The sequence below is a fragment of the Schistocerca piceifrons genome, chromosome 9 (genome assembly GCF_021461385.2).
Source record: "Schistocerca piceifrons isolate TAMUIC-IGC-003096 chromosome 9, iqSchPice1.1, whole genome shotgun sequence".
NCBI lineage: Eukaryota > Metazoa > Arthropoda > Insecta > Orthoptera > Acrididae > Schistocerca > Schistocerca piceifrons.
In genome coordinates this window covers 165,811,870-165,828,824 of record NC_060146.1, presented here as the reverse complement: position 1 = coordinate 165,828,824, position 16,955 = coordinate 165,811,870, and the positions used below count along the sequence as shown (strand labels likewise).

Here is a 16,955-nt window from a genome sequence, read left to right as displayed (position 1 = left end):
CGCGATGCCAGGCTCACGGTCATTGTATCCTGGAGTGTGAGACGGAGCGGTCGTCGGTCTGGCAGGTGGGCCGCTTCCTGGAGTCGCCCGAGGTGGTGCTGGCGCCGCCCGAGCCGCACGCGTCGCTCAAGCAGCGCCTGCTGCGCCACCTGGAGAGCTGCGTGGCCGAGCTGGACCTGGACCTGGGGCTGGCGATGCGCGCCGAGGAGAGCTCCAAGCCCGACTCGAGCTCGGGCCAGGCGCAGGCCCCGCTGCCCGGCTCCTCCTGCTCCTCCTCGTCCGCCTCCGCCTCGTCCGCCGCCTCCAGCACCGCCCCCGCGCCCGGCGCCCCCGCCGCCAGGGGCGACGAGAACAACAATCGCGGCCAGCGCACGCACGGGTGAGTGGCGCCTCCTTTCGGTCGCTGTCTGCGTAAAACACTCCCAGCCTCACTACTTCCTTTATTGATCGCTTCATTCTGATGATGTGGGGACCGCTGGCAGAGCCATATTGGTGCTCTTCAACCAAACGATGGCAAAATTTTGTACATGCAGAGCGACAATTAAAAAAACCCACTCACTTGTGGAACGGATATCTGACTGGAAATTAAGGGAAAAAGGTCCTTTGAACATGTGCCGAGAAATAGACGGTGCGTGTGCAGTGACAACAAATCGTCCGAGAACACAGTAAAGATCTACATCGCATCCATGTCACATCAGATGTTCAGTATCCTCCAACAAATGCAATACACGTGTTCACAAGTCACATTGTGGCCTCTCTCTCTCAATAATGTCACTGATATTGTGAACACATTGTTGAAGAGACTTAGATTAGATTAGATTAATTATTCATTCCATAGACCCACAAAAGAGGGAATCCTACCAGGTGTGGAACATGTCAGATAAACACATTACAAAAATGCAATTAGAAAAACTTTCATTAATTTTAATGGTCCTCAGTCAATAAACAGTAAAATTATGTACATGAATTAAATTTAAACTTCTAATATTTACAGGTTTAATACTTACACCTGCTTTCATTAAATCCATCATTCAGACATTTGCTAGTTGCTTGGCTATTAAAACCAAGTATTGTCAAAAATTAAAGTAAATTATTCATTTCAATGATCCACAGTTAAGAACAGTCAAATCATGTACAAGATTTAAAATTAAACTTCCACTATTTGCAGACTTAAGACTTACATCTGCTTTCCATACATCCATCATTGCCACAGTAGGTAGTTACTTGGCTGTTACAACCAAGTATTATCAAAAATTAAAGTATAATAAATTTTCATTAAAATGGTCTAATGCACTAGTTGAGAAACTCACGGATGGAATAGAAGGAGTTGGCCACCGAAAACTCTTCTAAATTATGTTTAAATTGTGCCTTGTCTGAAACTAAACTCTTAATGGTTGCTGGTAACTTATTAAAAATATGTGTTGCTGAACACTGGACTCGTTTCTGGGCAATCCTGCACATCAGGAACCGGTTCAGCATACACAACACTTTTCAGATGCCCCACAAAAAAATTAGGAGGTTTACATCCAGTGATCTAGCAGGCCATGCTACAGGACCTCCATGTCCGATCCAACGTCCAGGAAAGATTCTCTCGAGGTGTCAACGAACTGTAATGGGGAAGTGGGGTGGTGCTCTGTCATTCAGAAATCACGTGACCTGTCATACTGCCAAAGACACGTCCTCAAGCAGCCTGGCAGATGTAACGAAACTACTATTGTAACGTTACGTGGGGAAGACAGTGAAATTTTCCTCAGGCGAAAATTTTCAACACCGAAAAGAGATTATTTGATTTAAACTAAACCTCAAAAATTTGTTGTTATTCTTGTGTTCCAAAGGCATCAAGAAACGTGTGATCATGGGGGCTTTTCTTACTAATGACATTGGCCTCCGCCACTCAAAGAATTACTTTGACACAAATGCAAATGTTTACTGCTAGAACAGCTTCCATTATATTATACTTTAGTAATTAGTTATGCGGTGACACTTATATAGTTCAGTTGATTTCTTATACGCATCTTAGTTCGGTGTAACTCGAAGTAATCTGCTTCCTGCTGCTGCTGCTGCTGAGGTAGTCGTTTCCTCGGTCCATTTCATGTGCTAACACCATCAAGTTACGTGAATTCTATGAAATACTCCAGGTACCAAGTCGTTTTTATAGTGGTTTTTATGACAAGCTGCACCATTTCTTTTTAGTGGGAGCCCACTCCTCATAACAGGCTACATAGTCACAATACTGTATTACAACAATTACATTATTGCACAGACGTGCGACACGGTGGTTGCTTCTTAGAACTGTCTCCAACTGTCCATTCTTGAGTGTTGTGCTCCTCCTATTTATACGTTTGTTAACAATCAGGTCAATAAAACTACAGTGTAAATTTATTAAATTAACAATTGAAAGTTTAACATTTTTATGAGTAACTATCCACAGAACCTTGCTTATTTTATGCTGAAACTGGCAAATACAATAGAAAAGACTTTTACATAGGATGTACATCATATTATATAAAATACTGAAAGATAACAATGCTAACCTAAATTTTCTTAATTATGGCTTCATTTGTAAATGCAAAATATTGCGAACATATATTGGACAAGCATGACCTACTAGTAAACAAATGGAATAATAAATTTCATGAGATTTAATGTATTACGCGAAATCACTTATTAGGTACCATTGGAATTACGGAAATTTGAAAACAGGAATGTAAAACTAAAAGGGTTGTTTTATTTCACAGAGTATTCTTCAGGAAGTCGAGGCGTTTTGGAGTAATAGCCGGTCCAAGCATGTGGTCGCCAAGAATCCCTGCCCATACGTTGATGCTGATGAGAAGCCTCAACCATTCCCCAAGGATTGTCTGTAGTCCACAGATGACGATTATGTAGCTTGATGATGCCAGTTCTGATAAAGGTTGCTTTATTGGTAGAGAGGAATGATGTCGGAAATCCCGTAATTGTGATGGCCTGGTGCAGAAACCGTCGACAAAATCCTACCCATAGACGGAAATCAATTTCTGATAATAATTGCACTTGTTGTAGGTGACAGGGATTGTATCAGTTGTCATGCAGGATACACATAATCGTACTTCGGCCTACACCATGTTGGGAGGCCACTTGCGTGGAGGTTGTACTAGGTTTCGTCTCAATATCCTGTTGATCCCAGTCCTACGAGTATGCACACTCCACCATGCTCGTCCGTGTGAAAGGACCCATGATCACACAGACCAGAAAAAGGGCTTGAAATGTTGTTCGATGTGGCTGGTGTGTGTGAGGGTACTTGTTTTCGTATGGCTGTGCTGCCTCTCGACCGTTTTCATCCGCTTGGGCGTAGACAAACACCATAGTAGTTTGTTCCTGACATTGAATACTGGACCATTCTGCTGCTTACAGTAAGTTACATCAATCACACAGCCTGCAACAAACAAGGAACACACGGTACATGGTCAGAAGAACTGTCATTCGTCAGTGCTATCTACCGTGGCAACGATACGTTTCGAAACACATGTTCATAGGCTCTCTTCCATTTTCAGCCAGGAATCCGTCCCTACAATTTGTCAGTTTTATTAATGTTCACCCTGTATGAACGGTTGCCGACGTTTCTGGAGATCTTGGAAGCAAGCAGGGAAATTTTAAACTGTGGTGCTTGTAAGGTCATTTGTCACAGCCCATTGGATGTCTTAGATATCTTGACAAAGCTTTCCTTTCAGCCGCGGGAACAATGAAAAATTGCTAGGCGAAAGGTCGGGCGAATATGGCGCATATGGGTGGCAATAACAGAATATCTGGCCAGATACTCGGTAACAGATAAAGGAGTATGGGGTGTTGCATTGTCATGCAGTAAGAAACAGTCCTGAAAATCCCGCAGATCGGGGCGGCGACGCCGAATTGCTTCTTGCAAACGTTTCGAGACTTCGATGTAAAGATTTTGGCTCTCTATTTGAGATGAAGGAAAATACTCGTGGTCAAATAATCCCTTAATGTCAAGGAATGTGATCAACATTGACTTTGTACACGATCTTTGTGGTTTGACTTTTTTCAAGGCTGGTTATCCGTGACTCCACCATTCTGGACTTTGACGCTTTGTGCGAGACTCATACTGCTCGCACCAACTTCCATCTCCAGCGACAATCTTTGATAGAAATTTGGGGTTTCGTTTGGCTGTTTCCACTAATACAGAAGAAAGTCCTTTCCTCTTTGTGTTCATCTGTTAGTGTGTGAGAGACGAGTTTTGCACTAAGTTTCCCTTTCCACCGGCCGCTGTGGCCGAGCAGTTCTAGGCACTTCAGTCTGAAACAGTCGCAGGTTCGAATCCTGCCTCGGGCGTGGATGTGTGTGCTGTCCTTAGGTTAGTTAGGTTTAAGTAGTTCTAAGTTTAGGGGACTGATGACCTCAGTGTTAAGTCCCATAGTCCTCAGAGCCATTTGAAACGTTTTCCCTTTCCCGATCATTCAGTGTAAAAGCTTACGACACACGTTACGATGCAAATTAAGTTTCATGATGGTCTTCTTGCAATAACTGCCTTACACGCTCCACGTTTGCATCGGTATGGGCAGCAGACGGGCGACTAACTCTGGGATCCGCACTGAATCCCTGCCTTCAACCAAACATTTTTGTGCAGTTCGAAAGCACGACTTCTTGAAAGTGCCTCTCCAGCATATGCATGCTTTTATCATTGTTCACATTTCACTAGCGGTTATCCCGAGCTTAACGCAGAATTTAATGTTCACGCTTGGTTGATAATCAGCAGCCATTGCGTCACCGTAACTAATGTGCTAATAACCCAAACAGTGTGTTTCTTTAGTCCTGCCACCTACTGAATTGCCGAGGAAACATGGCGAAGGTCATTTCAAGGGAGCACATATACTAGGTAACATAGCAACAAAATTTGTTCCTTTTCACTACTGCTGACTCGGAAATTTAAAAAAAAGACTGTCCTGGAACTTTTCTGACAAGGAGAGTGAAAAATCCTCTACTTCACTAGCTTTCTTTACTGATAACATCGTTCTGCTGATGCGGGGACTACTGGCAAATCATTGCAAGATTTTTATATGTATACTATTTTTTCTAGTTGTAAGATGGAGTCATTGAGCCCCGCGGTTCCCCTCACTGCCGTTGGAGGAAGTAGGCTGTGGTTTTCACCTCTCTCATCATCAAAATACAACAGAAACAAGACCTCACACAGCGCAAGAACCCATTGCTCTCACCTTTACATGATATATACTCTTACATAGCTCCCACACTCCAGTATCACACAATTCTTTATTTTAGCACACAAAATCGTACTGTTGGTTTCCACCATAGGGTGATGTAGATTATTGGTTTCCCTTCATCAGATCTTGGGCCCTAACATTTCCCAGATCCTTCCAGTAGTTTCAGACAAGATGAAGTGGCTTTGAATTCTACAGAGAGGTAGGAGCACAGTCATTTACGAAACCGCCACAGGTAATCAGCCATGACGCATCATCATATTGAGGCAACGTTTTAGCGACTTCTTTACTCATTATTTTCAGATGAAGTGCCAGTTTCGTGTGTGGGGGTGTTTTTCATGGCTACTAGACCACAACTTCCTCTTCTGAGGCAATACTGGGCAAGTAATCGTAAGAGACTACCCGAGCCTATGGTGGAGGTTGTGGGTGTCTGACTGCCGAGTCCTGTAGCCCTATTCTGTATCTTCCATATCGTACCGTTATGTAGGCTAGCCTCAGTAGTAACGTCACTTTCGGTCTGGTAGCGGAAGTTGCTATTCTGTATGCTACTGGGGCGTGTTAACGATCGGTTCGTTTCCCGATTGTTCGTCTTCTGTACCGAGAGGTTGCGAGGTGCCAGTAAGGCCATTTGTTTGGTTCGGTTTGCTTTGATTGTGGAGATAATTTGTTATTTTAGAAATAGTGAGTAAATTTTAGTTTTGGATTTAGTGATTATCTTTTACTGAAGAATCACTGGGATGCATCCAATTGGAAAACGAGTTCATAAATGTTATTGCACATTGTGGAAGTGGACACAGTGTTCATGGTACTGTTAAGAAGAAGGCAAGAGCGACAAAGGCGAATGAAATATTTGAGAGCAACTTTGTGATGAGGTACAGACTGAGCAGGGGGGCACCCCAAAATTTGGTTTAGGAACTGTGGACATACATGAGGGCCCATCAGAGACCTACTGACATCCCTTTGCGCTTCAAAATTTGGTTGAGGAACTGTGGACATACATGAGGGCCCATCAGAGACCTACTGACATCCCTTTGCGCTTCAAGATACTTTCGTCCAACAAGTCATGAAATGACTGTATCAGCTGAACAATGAAACTTCCTGGCGGATTAAAACTGCATGCCGAACTGACAATCGAACTTGGGTCGTATGCATTTCGTGAGCAAGTGCTCTGAGCTACTGAAGCACGACTCACGACTCGTCCTCACAGCTTTACTTCTGCAAGTACCTCGTGTCCTATCTTCTAAACTTCAAAGAAGTTCTCCCGCAAAACTTGCAAGACTAACAGAGATGGCTCTAAGCACTATCGGACTTAACATCTGAGGTCATCAGTCCACTAGACTTAGAACTACTTAAACCTAACTAAGGATATCACACACATCCGTGCCCGAGGCAGGATTCGAACCTGCGACTGTAGCATCGGTGTGGTTCTGGACTGAAGCGCCTAAAACTAAGACTAACACTTCTAGTCAGTACTGAATTTTCCCACGAAAGGCAAAGGTCCCAAGTTTGAGTCTTGGTCTGACATACTGTTTTAATCTACCAGGAAGTTTCATATTAAATGGTTCAAATGGTTCAAATGGCTCTGAGCACTATGGGACTTACCTGCTGTGGTCATCAGTCCCCTAGAACTTAGAGCTACTTAAACCTAACTAACCTAAGGACATCACACACATCCATGCCCGAGGCAGGATTCGAGTCTGCGACTGTAGCAGTCGCGTGGTTCCGGACGGAAGCGCCTAGAACCGCTCGACCACTCTGGCCGGCAGTTTCATATTAGTGCACAATCCACTGCAGTGTGAAAATTTCATTTTTGCTGCTGGATATTTCTTATCAGTAATCATATGCAATGGTTGGTTTTTTTCTTCTAGGTTTTAACAACTCTTAACTTCTTGGGACATGGGTCTAATCAAAAGGGGATAGGGACTGACAATTCAGCTGCCATGGCGGCATTGGCAAAGTTGTGAGGGCTCTTCCTGCGCCTGCAGTGGAAAACAATATGATATGGTGTTTGGTAGTCATGTCAGCTGGCCACTTCAGGTGTGGGTTGCTGTGCCCACTGCGATGCGCCGTGCCGGTTGAGCAGTCGTCAGGTGAGCGTGCCCACAGCTGCTGTGGTCACTTGTCTTTCATTGGCTGGCACGAGGAGATAAGGCAACACGGCATGGGCCTACCTCGCTTTATCAGGAGTCACATCGACTCACTACCTAATGGCTTACGGAATTGCACAGAGGTTCGACTGCAATAATGCTACTGCTCGGGGCATTTACCTACCGAACTGATTGGCACAGAGACCAAACGACACTGAACAGGCTTACTGGAGTAGTCCGTCCATGATTTGCTGTCACTGGAGTACGCATGTTTGATTTTGAGCAGATTTTTAGCAAATGGGTTCTGGGATTTGGACGATGGAAATGACGATCTGGGCTTCAGCTGGCCGCTTCGGGTGTGGGTCGCTGTGCCCACTGCAACGTGCCGTGCCGGGTGATCAGTCGTCGGGTGAGCATGCCCACAGCTGCCGTGGTCACTTGCCTTTTATTGGCTGGCATGAGGAGACAAGGCAACACGGCACGGGTCTACCTCGCTTTTTCGCACAGGACACAGGTGTCTGTCCAATTTCGCCTAGAACTTTGCTGTTTTGGAGTTGTGCTGGCAGCTGATGGAAAGGGCGTGCAGAGCCAGAGGTTGACGTGGACAGCTGGGAACCTGGGTACAGCACAGTGTTTGTCATGTTGCAGTGCCAGTGGGAAGGCATCCCCGGGGTCGCTGCTGGGTAGCCGCCTGCTGTCCGCAAGCCAGAGCCCGGAGCCCGCATCGCCGCTGGACGCCACCAACCCCCTGCTCTCCGTCGTACAGGTGACTACACTACTTTCCTTCCCTAACCTACTCCACTGTACTGCTGCCTACTCTACTGCACTGTGGCTACCAGCCGCAGCGTTTTTTTTTTTTTTAATACAGGGTGAGCACTAAGTCTTGCCCTGATTATAACAAATTATTACAGAATAATCGTTTGACATAATAATTTCAATTTGATGCCATTACATAGGTTAGTGTTACTAGTTTATTTAAGACTACTTACGTTAGTTAACCTCAATGTGTGCTCCCTTGGTAGCTCGGAGAGTGTCGAGGTGGTATTCCAGTTCGCACCAGGTGTTTTGTATCGTGTATACAGTCACAGTACCCACAGCGGCTTGTATCCTAGCCTTCAGTTCGTCGACGTCAGCAACTGGTGTGACGAAGACTCTGTCCTTGATGTAGCCCCAGAAAAAAAAAGTCAAGGGGCGTAATGTCGGGAGAGTGGGGTGGTCGGGGTGTTGGACTGTTCCTTCCAATCTACCGATCCAGAAATGTTTCATCCAGGAAATCATGCACTTTCAAAGCCCAGTGTGTGTGTGTTTTTGGGGGGCGGGTGCTTCATCTTGCTGGAAAATTATCCATGGTTGATATTCTTCTAACTGTGGGGCTTCGAGCTGAGTACTTCATCATCCTTGTTGGACAAGGAGAAACAAATTTCGTCTTCAGTGAAATGTAGTAAAGGACAATCGTTGTCCAAGTAGCGGGTACTAAACATAATTACACACATGGAAGATAATCCACAGCATGAGTCCATAGCAATATGACCGTGTAGTACAAACAGTGCTACCGAACTGAAAGACATAAGATTACCAAATTTCAAACAAAGTGTCAACTTGATGGTGCATATAAAACTGTGGAATCGGCCAGAAAATTTGTGTGGAAATGAAGACACCATTTTGCAACTTCAGCAGTATTTCCGTATTTCTTCGTTCCAGAACAACTGTGGGTTATTTAAACCTTCATAGAGTGTTTTTCAGTACAACAGGGTGCCATAAGTTTGAAAATGGCAGCTAGTCGACAGTTCGTTCTGATTTACAGATTGTACTAGCTGAGCAGCTTTTCTGCCAGGTGGGTCCTTCCTCGTCATTGCTTTACGTAACTACATGCTCCATCTTCTCAGCTGTGTTTAGGCCCTCCTTTAAATTACTCGTCTGGGTGTATAGCCTTAGGGCGTTTTGCCATTCATAAAGTAATGTTCAATCACCACACGAAATTCTTTTTCGTCTATTTTTTGACTATCACTCAACTTCCTTCATTCACACGAATGCCAAACACAAAGAAATAGTCCAATATGGTGAAACTTGGTGTGCGTTCTTTCCAAAGATGCTACTAACTAAACATGACGTCGATACGCGCCGCTGGTGCCATCTCTCGGACTTTGCACTGACTTTTCAAACGCCTCTCGTATGTAAGTGAGCAAATTTTCCAGACATCATTCAGCCATTGCTTCATTCACCCATCGTTGCTTCGTCTTCTGTTTCTCCGTGTAGTAAGCCCTGGCGTTTCCTGTATATATATAAAGAAAAAAAAATCTGATAAGGACATGACAACCTCTCCGGGCGAAAGGACAAGTGCACTGATTTCACCGGACGACGTCGTGAGCGAAGTAAACGGTGCTGTAGCGAGATAACGTGACACAAGAGACCCTGCGATAGTCTGTCCCATATTTACACATTCCGTGGACACCTAGCCTTACTCATGGGTATTGGATTCTTTAAAGAATCGACGGTGAGGTTGCTGGTACTCGCAGAAGGCACTGCCTTCTTTCCTGCTGGTCGCTACTTCCTAGGGTGCTACGGAGGTGCCAGTTGCATGGTTACCCTCCTCCCTCACAACGATGGAACCTCTGCGACAGTACTGCCTTTACCGTGTACAGTGTACGGTGTTGACGGACAGGGGCGGTGTGTGGTCGGCCCATCACACACGTCTCACCCTCATTGATCGGCCCCTACTCTGGTCTCCGCTTCGCTTCCCGCTCGCCGCATTAGCATCCTAACACGCCACCTGTTGCTAAACGGCAGCCGCGTGTGATGTTACGTCACCGCAGCGAGGGGGCGCAAAGCCACACGTCCGCTCCTGAGTGACGAGCAGACCGCCGCTTCGTACGCCACGTCTTGTCAGCAGGAGGACACTCTGCCATAGATACGCTTTCAACGAAAAGTGGGGAGCTAACAGACGCGACTTTAACCTCAAAATGTCGCCTGGCCAGTCACCTCCCAGCACTCGCAATGGACGTTGCGCAACTGGATCTCGTATCGCCAGATACCAGATAGTCTACACTTAGGTGCATGGGTTGATGCCGTGTTCTCTATTTCCAGAAAGCGTGCGGTAGAGTTCAGCTCTGCAGCGTAGCGAACACAATACCGGCTTAGAAAATATCAGCCCTGGTTTGTCACTGGACTGAAGACTTCCGAACAAACAGAACACAGCACGTCATTCTTAACTACACTGAAGTGCCAAAGACATTCAGATACAGAGATATGTAAACAGGCAGTTGCGGTGTATCGATTTCCGTGGCTCTCTTGGTCATCACAACGAGATTGCCACGCCAGAAGAACAAAGATAACCACAGCATTTACGAAAAGCAGTATGACTTTATTGTAAAGCTGTTTTTCTAATGCTATTTAGCTTGAAGATGAGGTATAACCCTCGAAACATGTCGTTAAATAAATAAGTAATACAATAGTTGACAAAATCTGTGACTGGTAGCGGTAATTTAAAAAAAAACCTTGAATTATTTGAAAGTGGGTCCCGCCCTGGAAATAGTGCTCAAGTAAACAAAAAAAAGTGAAATTTGCAACTTTGGCTAGTTTTCCTTCGTACTAGCGGGACAAACCTTGTTACTTCCTTTCTCAGATTCACTGGACTGGTCCTTAACTAACACGAAAACCGAAATTCAGCCACAGGATGGTTGCCAAATTAGGCTAATCTGTTTCGGACGAGGGGTTGGGCGGGAGGGGGGGGGGGGGGGGAAGGAAAGTGATGTCACAAAGTTAAAACGACTTTATCTTTCAGTGGCTCTGCTAAATGTGCCGTCACTGGAGTCACACGACCATGCGTGTTTGCACACGCAGTTACCGTGACAGCCCTTGAGAGGCACCGCTTAATGAGTTGCACGTGGAAACGCGGCTTTCGGACAAGCTGCTTCAGTGACATCATTTACGAGGGTCGCTCCAAATGAAATCCACAACCATTCTTTCGAAAACTCAACTTTTGTTCTATGTCTTTACTACGCATGGAGGTCATAGCGGCATTGTCCTCACTTATATTCATATTTAATTGAACCTGTTCCTGCAATTCGCGCTGTGGTCGTCCTCCATCTAGATGGCTGTTGAACTTGATGTTTGTCCGAAGTGACGAGCTGTTGCAGAGTTCCTATGTTCTGAGAACGAGACCGTCACAGACATTCGCAAGAGAATGAACAGAGTGTTTGGGGATCTACATCTACACTACTGGCCATTAAAATTGCTACACCATGAAGATGACGTGCTACAGACGCGAAATTTAACCGACAGGAAGAACATGCTGTGATATGCAAATGATTAGCTTTTCAGAGCATTCACACAAGGTTGGCGACACCTACAACGTGCCGAATTGAGGAAAGTTTCACAACCGATTTCTCATACACAAACAGCAGTTGACCGGCGTTGCCTGGTGAAACGTTGTTGTGATGCATCGTGTAAGGAGGAGAAATGCATACCATCAAGTTTCCGATTTTGATTAAGGTCGGATTGTAGCCTATCGCGATTGCGGTTTATCGTATCGCGACGTTGCTGCTCACGTTGATCGAGATCCACTGATTGTTAGCAGAATATGGAATCGGTGGGTTCAGGAGGGTAATACGGAACGCTGTGCTGGATCCCAAGGGCCTCGTATCACTAGCAGTCGAGATGACAGGCATCTTATCCGCATGGCTGTAACGGATCGTGCAGCTACCTCTCGATCCCTGCGTACACAGATGGTGACATTTGCAAGACAACAACAATCTGCACGAACAGTTCGACGACGTTTGCAGCAGCATGGACAATCAGCTCGGAGACCATGGCTGCGGTTACCCTTGACGCTGCATCACAGACTGGAGCGCCTGCCATGGTGTACTCAACGACGAACCTGGGTGCACGAATGGCAAAACGTCATTTTTTCGGATGTATCCAGGTTCTGATTACAGCATCGTGATGGTCGCAGCCGTGTTTGGCGACATCGCGGTGAACGCACATTGGAAGCATGTATTCGGCATCGCCATACTGGCGTATCACCGAGCGTGATGGTATGGGTTGCCATTGGTTACGCGTCTCGGTCACCTCCTGTTCGCATTGACGGCACTTTGAACAGTGAACATTACATTTCAGATGTGTTACGACCCCTGGCTCTACCCTGTGAAACCCTACATGTCAGCAGGATAATGCACGACAGCATGTTGCAGGTCCTGTACGGGCCTTTCTGGATACAGAAAATGTTTGACTGCTGCCCTGGCCAGCACATTCTCCAGATCTCTCACCAACTGAAAACGTCTGGTCAATGGTGGCCGAGAAACTGGCTCGTCACAATACGCCAGTCACTACTCTTGATGAACTGTGGTATCATGTTGAAGCTGCATGGGCAGCTGTACCTGTACGTGCCATCCGATTTGTGTTTGACTCAATGCCCAGGCGTATCAAGGCCGTTATTACGGCCAGAGGTGGTTGTTCTGGGTACTGATTTCTCAGGATATATGCACCCAAATTGCGTGAAAATGTAATCACATATCACCTCTAGTATAATATATTTGTCCAATGAATACCCGTTTATCATTAGCATTTCTTCGTGGTGTAGCAGTTTTAATGAATAGTAGTGTACATCTGCATCTACATAGATAATTCGCAAGCCACCGTACGGCGCGTGGCGGAGGGTACCTGTATCACTACTATTCACTTTCTTTCCTGTCTCACTCGCAAATAGAGCGAGGGAAAACACGACAGTCCTTATGCCTTCGTGTGAACCCTAATTTCTCGTATCTTATCTTCGTGGTCCTTACACGCAATGCACAGGGTGTCCCAAAAAATGTGTATATTTTTTATCCCAGTACGCTAATATTTATTAAGGTACGATAAAATTTCCAAATACAAAATAATGTGAACAAATGTAAAAGCAAACCATTTATCGAAAGTGTTGAAATTGTTAGCCATTGTGGTCCAGAAACAACTGATAATGCTGACCGATGAAATCCAACATCTTCCTAACCGTTGCAGTTGGTCTTTTGGCACATTCGTTTTCAGTGGCTGCTTTCAACTCATTCATTCTGGACATGTCCTTTTTCCTCAGTTTTAGGTCACTGACGAATAATTGTGAGTCTAGTTGGTACATCTCGTTGAACCTTCATTCTGAAATATCTTTGCACTTCACTTACGTTCTCAGTCTCAGTATCGTCTCAGAATGAACTTTTGTTGCTCAAGATCCAGACTGCTTTCAGCCGTTTTTCAAGCTGTCACACCCGAAAAAGGGAAAAAAGACGTTGTAGTTATGAGATGTAAAATACCGTATACATTTTATGGGGACACCCTGTATGTTTACAACAGCAAAATCGTCTGCAGTCAGCTTCAAATGTCGATTCTCTAAATTTTCGTAATAGTGTACTTCGAAATGATCGTCACCTCCATGGATTCCCATTTGAGTTCGCAAACCATCTCTATAGGACTTGCGTGTGGTTCGAACCTGGCGTTAACAAATCTAGCAGCCTGCGTCTGAACTGCCTCGATGTCTTCCTTTAACCCGACGTGGTACTGATCCCAAACGCTCGAGCAGTATTCAAGGATAGGTCGCACCAATCTCAAGTGGCTCTGAGCACTATGGGACTTAACATCTGAGGTCATCAGTCCCCTAGAGCTTAGAACTACTTAAAGCTAACTAACCTACGGACATCACACACATCCATGCCCGAGGTAGGATTCGAACATGCGACCGTAGCAGTCGCGCGGTTCCGGACTGAAGCGCCTAGAACCGCTTGGCCACCGCGGCCGGCGCACCACTCTCATATATGCGGTCTCCTTTACAGGTGAACCACACTTTCCTAAAAAATTTCCCAATAAACCGAAGTCAACAATTCGCCTTTCTTACCACAGTCCTCAAATGCTCAATCCATTTCATATCACATTGCAGTGTTACGCCCAGATATTTAAACGACGTGACTGTGTTATGCAGGACACTAGTAATGGTGTACCTGAACGTTACGTGTTTGTTTTTTTCTACTCATCGTCATTAATTTACATTTTTCCACGTGCTGCTTGGGGCAGTACAACCAGTAGATGGGCAAGCAGGTTATCAAGACCGAGCACTTCACGGACTCCTCACAACACGTGGCATATTCACATTTCTGGTTTTGGCTGTCAAATGCGTGTAAGTGAAACAAGTGTCAGTCCGAGCGGAAAGAAGAGGCGGGAGTGTGTGCAGAATATTGAGACAGTGCAAGCTGAAAAAAGTTTGGGTTCTGAGAATGTTAACGAATACCCACAAAGAAGCAATGGACAAAAACACCCACCCTCTTGCACTCATTTGGCACCGTGGGATTACCATCTCTTCTACATCTACTCCCATACTCCGCAAGCCACCTGACGCTGTGTGGCGGAGGGTACTTTTAGTACCTCTATCGGTTCTCCCTTCTATTCCAGTCTGGTATTGTTCGTGGGAAGAAAGATTGTCGGTATGCCTCTGTGTGGGCTCTAATCTCTCTGAATTTATCCTGTTGGTCTCTTCGCGAGATATAAGTAAGAGAGAGCAATATACTGATTGACTCCTCGGTGAAGGTATGTTCTCGAAATTTAAACAAAAGCCCGTACCGAGCTACTGAGCGTCTCTCCTGCAGAGTCTTCCACTGGAGTTTGTCTATCATCTCCGTAACGCTTTCGCGATTACTAAATGATCCTGTAACGAAGCGCGCTGCTCTCCGTTGGATCTTCTCTATCTCCTCTATCAACCCTATCTGTTACGGATCCCACACCGGTGAGCAATATTCAAGCAGTGGGCGAACAAGTGTACTGTAACCTACTTCCTTTGTTTTCGGATTGCATTTCCTTAGGATTCTTCCAATGAATCTCAGTCTGGCATCTGCTTTACCGACGATCAACTTTATATGATCATTCCATTTTAAATCACTCCTAATGCCCACTCCCAGATAATTTATGGAATTAACAGCTTCCAGTTGCTGACCTATATTGTAGCTAAATGATAAGGGATCTTTGTTTCTATGTATTCGCAGCACATTACACTTGTCTACATTGAGATTCAATTTCCAATCCCTGCACCATGCGTCAATTCGTTGCAGATCCCCCTGCATTTCAGTACAATTTTCCATTGTTACAACCTCTCGATATACTACAGCATCATCCGCAAAAAGTCTCAGCAAACTTCCGATGTCATCCACAAGGTCATTTATGTATATTGTGAATAGCAGCGGTCCTATGACAGCCCCTGCGGCACACCCGAAATCACTCTTACTTCAGAAGACTTCTCTCCATTGAGAATGACATGCTCTTCGGTAAAACTCTTCAGTAAACTGATGCATTGAGGTTTGAAGATGAAGATTCCCTGTGAATACTGTTAGGCCCTCGCTCAAATGCGCTGGTGTTCACTTCTGCCCTGTGCAATTCTTACAAGGAGAGGTCCCCAATGGTGGGACCCCCTTTTGGAAACCATCTACATGGTGATGCAGTTTAAGGTCCCTGTTGTGATACTCTGGAGCCATTCACCCTGGCGGGCACTCGTTAGCGAGCAATAGAGGAAAAAATTTGGAATTTTGCGTAATGCTCTTGAGCTTCAAACTAGAAATTCCACAGAAACTGGTCGCTTACGTAATGGCCTCAGGATAAGCCTCACATGCGAGAGGTTAGGGCTTCGAATGTCGTCAGGCGCTTCGCAAATTTTTATTTTTTAACCTTTACCTAAAGCACTTTGATCTTTGTTTTTATTCAATTAATGGGTTTAAATGTAATTTTTTATTTCTGTTCCTTTGTTCATTTTAATTACCGTTTAAAATTTTTCAGTTGCTTTCATTTTGTCTTCCTACAATTCTTTTTCCACTTGGAACCATAGTGCATGTGATTTTAAATATTTCCATGTATTAACGTCGATTAAATTTCGCCCGTTTCATCATCCCGTATTTTCATGTATCTTATTGCATTCATTATGTCTGTTCCTCATTTTGGTTGAATTTCATTTTATTAAGAATCCTTTCGTTTAAATCTTCATCTGCATTACTTTATACGTACAGCAATAAAAATTTATGTCTTAAATGTTTGTATGACGATTACCATCCCAGAGAATGTACATCTTGTGTCCACTATTACATTTTTGGCGCCATTGCATATATATATATTATTTCGTCTTTTGGTTTTTTTAATCGGTACATTGGCATTTTGGAATATTTAAATATCATTCTAGATAAATGAAAAAACTAAATTCATATGTACAAACATTCCAACTGGAAAAAGACTGAGAGGAAGACAAAATGATAGCAATTGGAAAAGTTAATACTGCGATTAAAATGAAGTGATAGAAGAATAGAAATAAAATAATTACATTTAAATCCGTTAATTGAGTAAAAAATGATCAAAGTCATTTGGATGAAGATTAAAAAATAACGAATGTGAAAGTACCTGACGAAAATTCGAACCAACAACCTCTCGAATAACATTCTTCTTGTATCAGTATTACGCTATGCAAACGACCTATCATTTTTAAATCTTCAGAGCATCACACGAAATTACAAATTTTTTTTTCATCGATAACGCGTAAATGAGGGCCTATTATGGTGAATGGTTGCAGGATGTGATACTTGGGACCTTCATCTGTGATACAGTATAGATGTATTTCCTTTGGAAATACAAACTCCTTGTCTTGCAGCAAGAGAAGGCATTTTTTATT

General features: G+C 44.5%; 1 protein-coding gene across 1 annotated transcript in view; it reads left to right on the top strand.

Moving 5' to 3' along the window:
• LOC124716811 (transcription factor HES-4-B-like) overlaps nucleotides 1-16,955 on the top strand; it is a 67,887-nt gene that overhangs the window by 40,586 nt on the left and 10,346 nt on the right. The window contains exons 4-5 of the mRNA XM_047243361.1: nucleotides 66-379; nucleotides 7,943-8,060. Of these exons, the coding sequence (XP_047099317.1) occupies nucleotides 66-379; nucleotides 7,943-8,060 (432 nt within the window). The remainder of the gene's footprint in view (nucleotides 1-65; nucleotides 380-7,942; nucleotides 8,061-16,955) is intronic.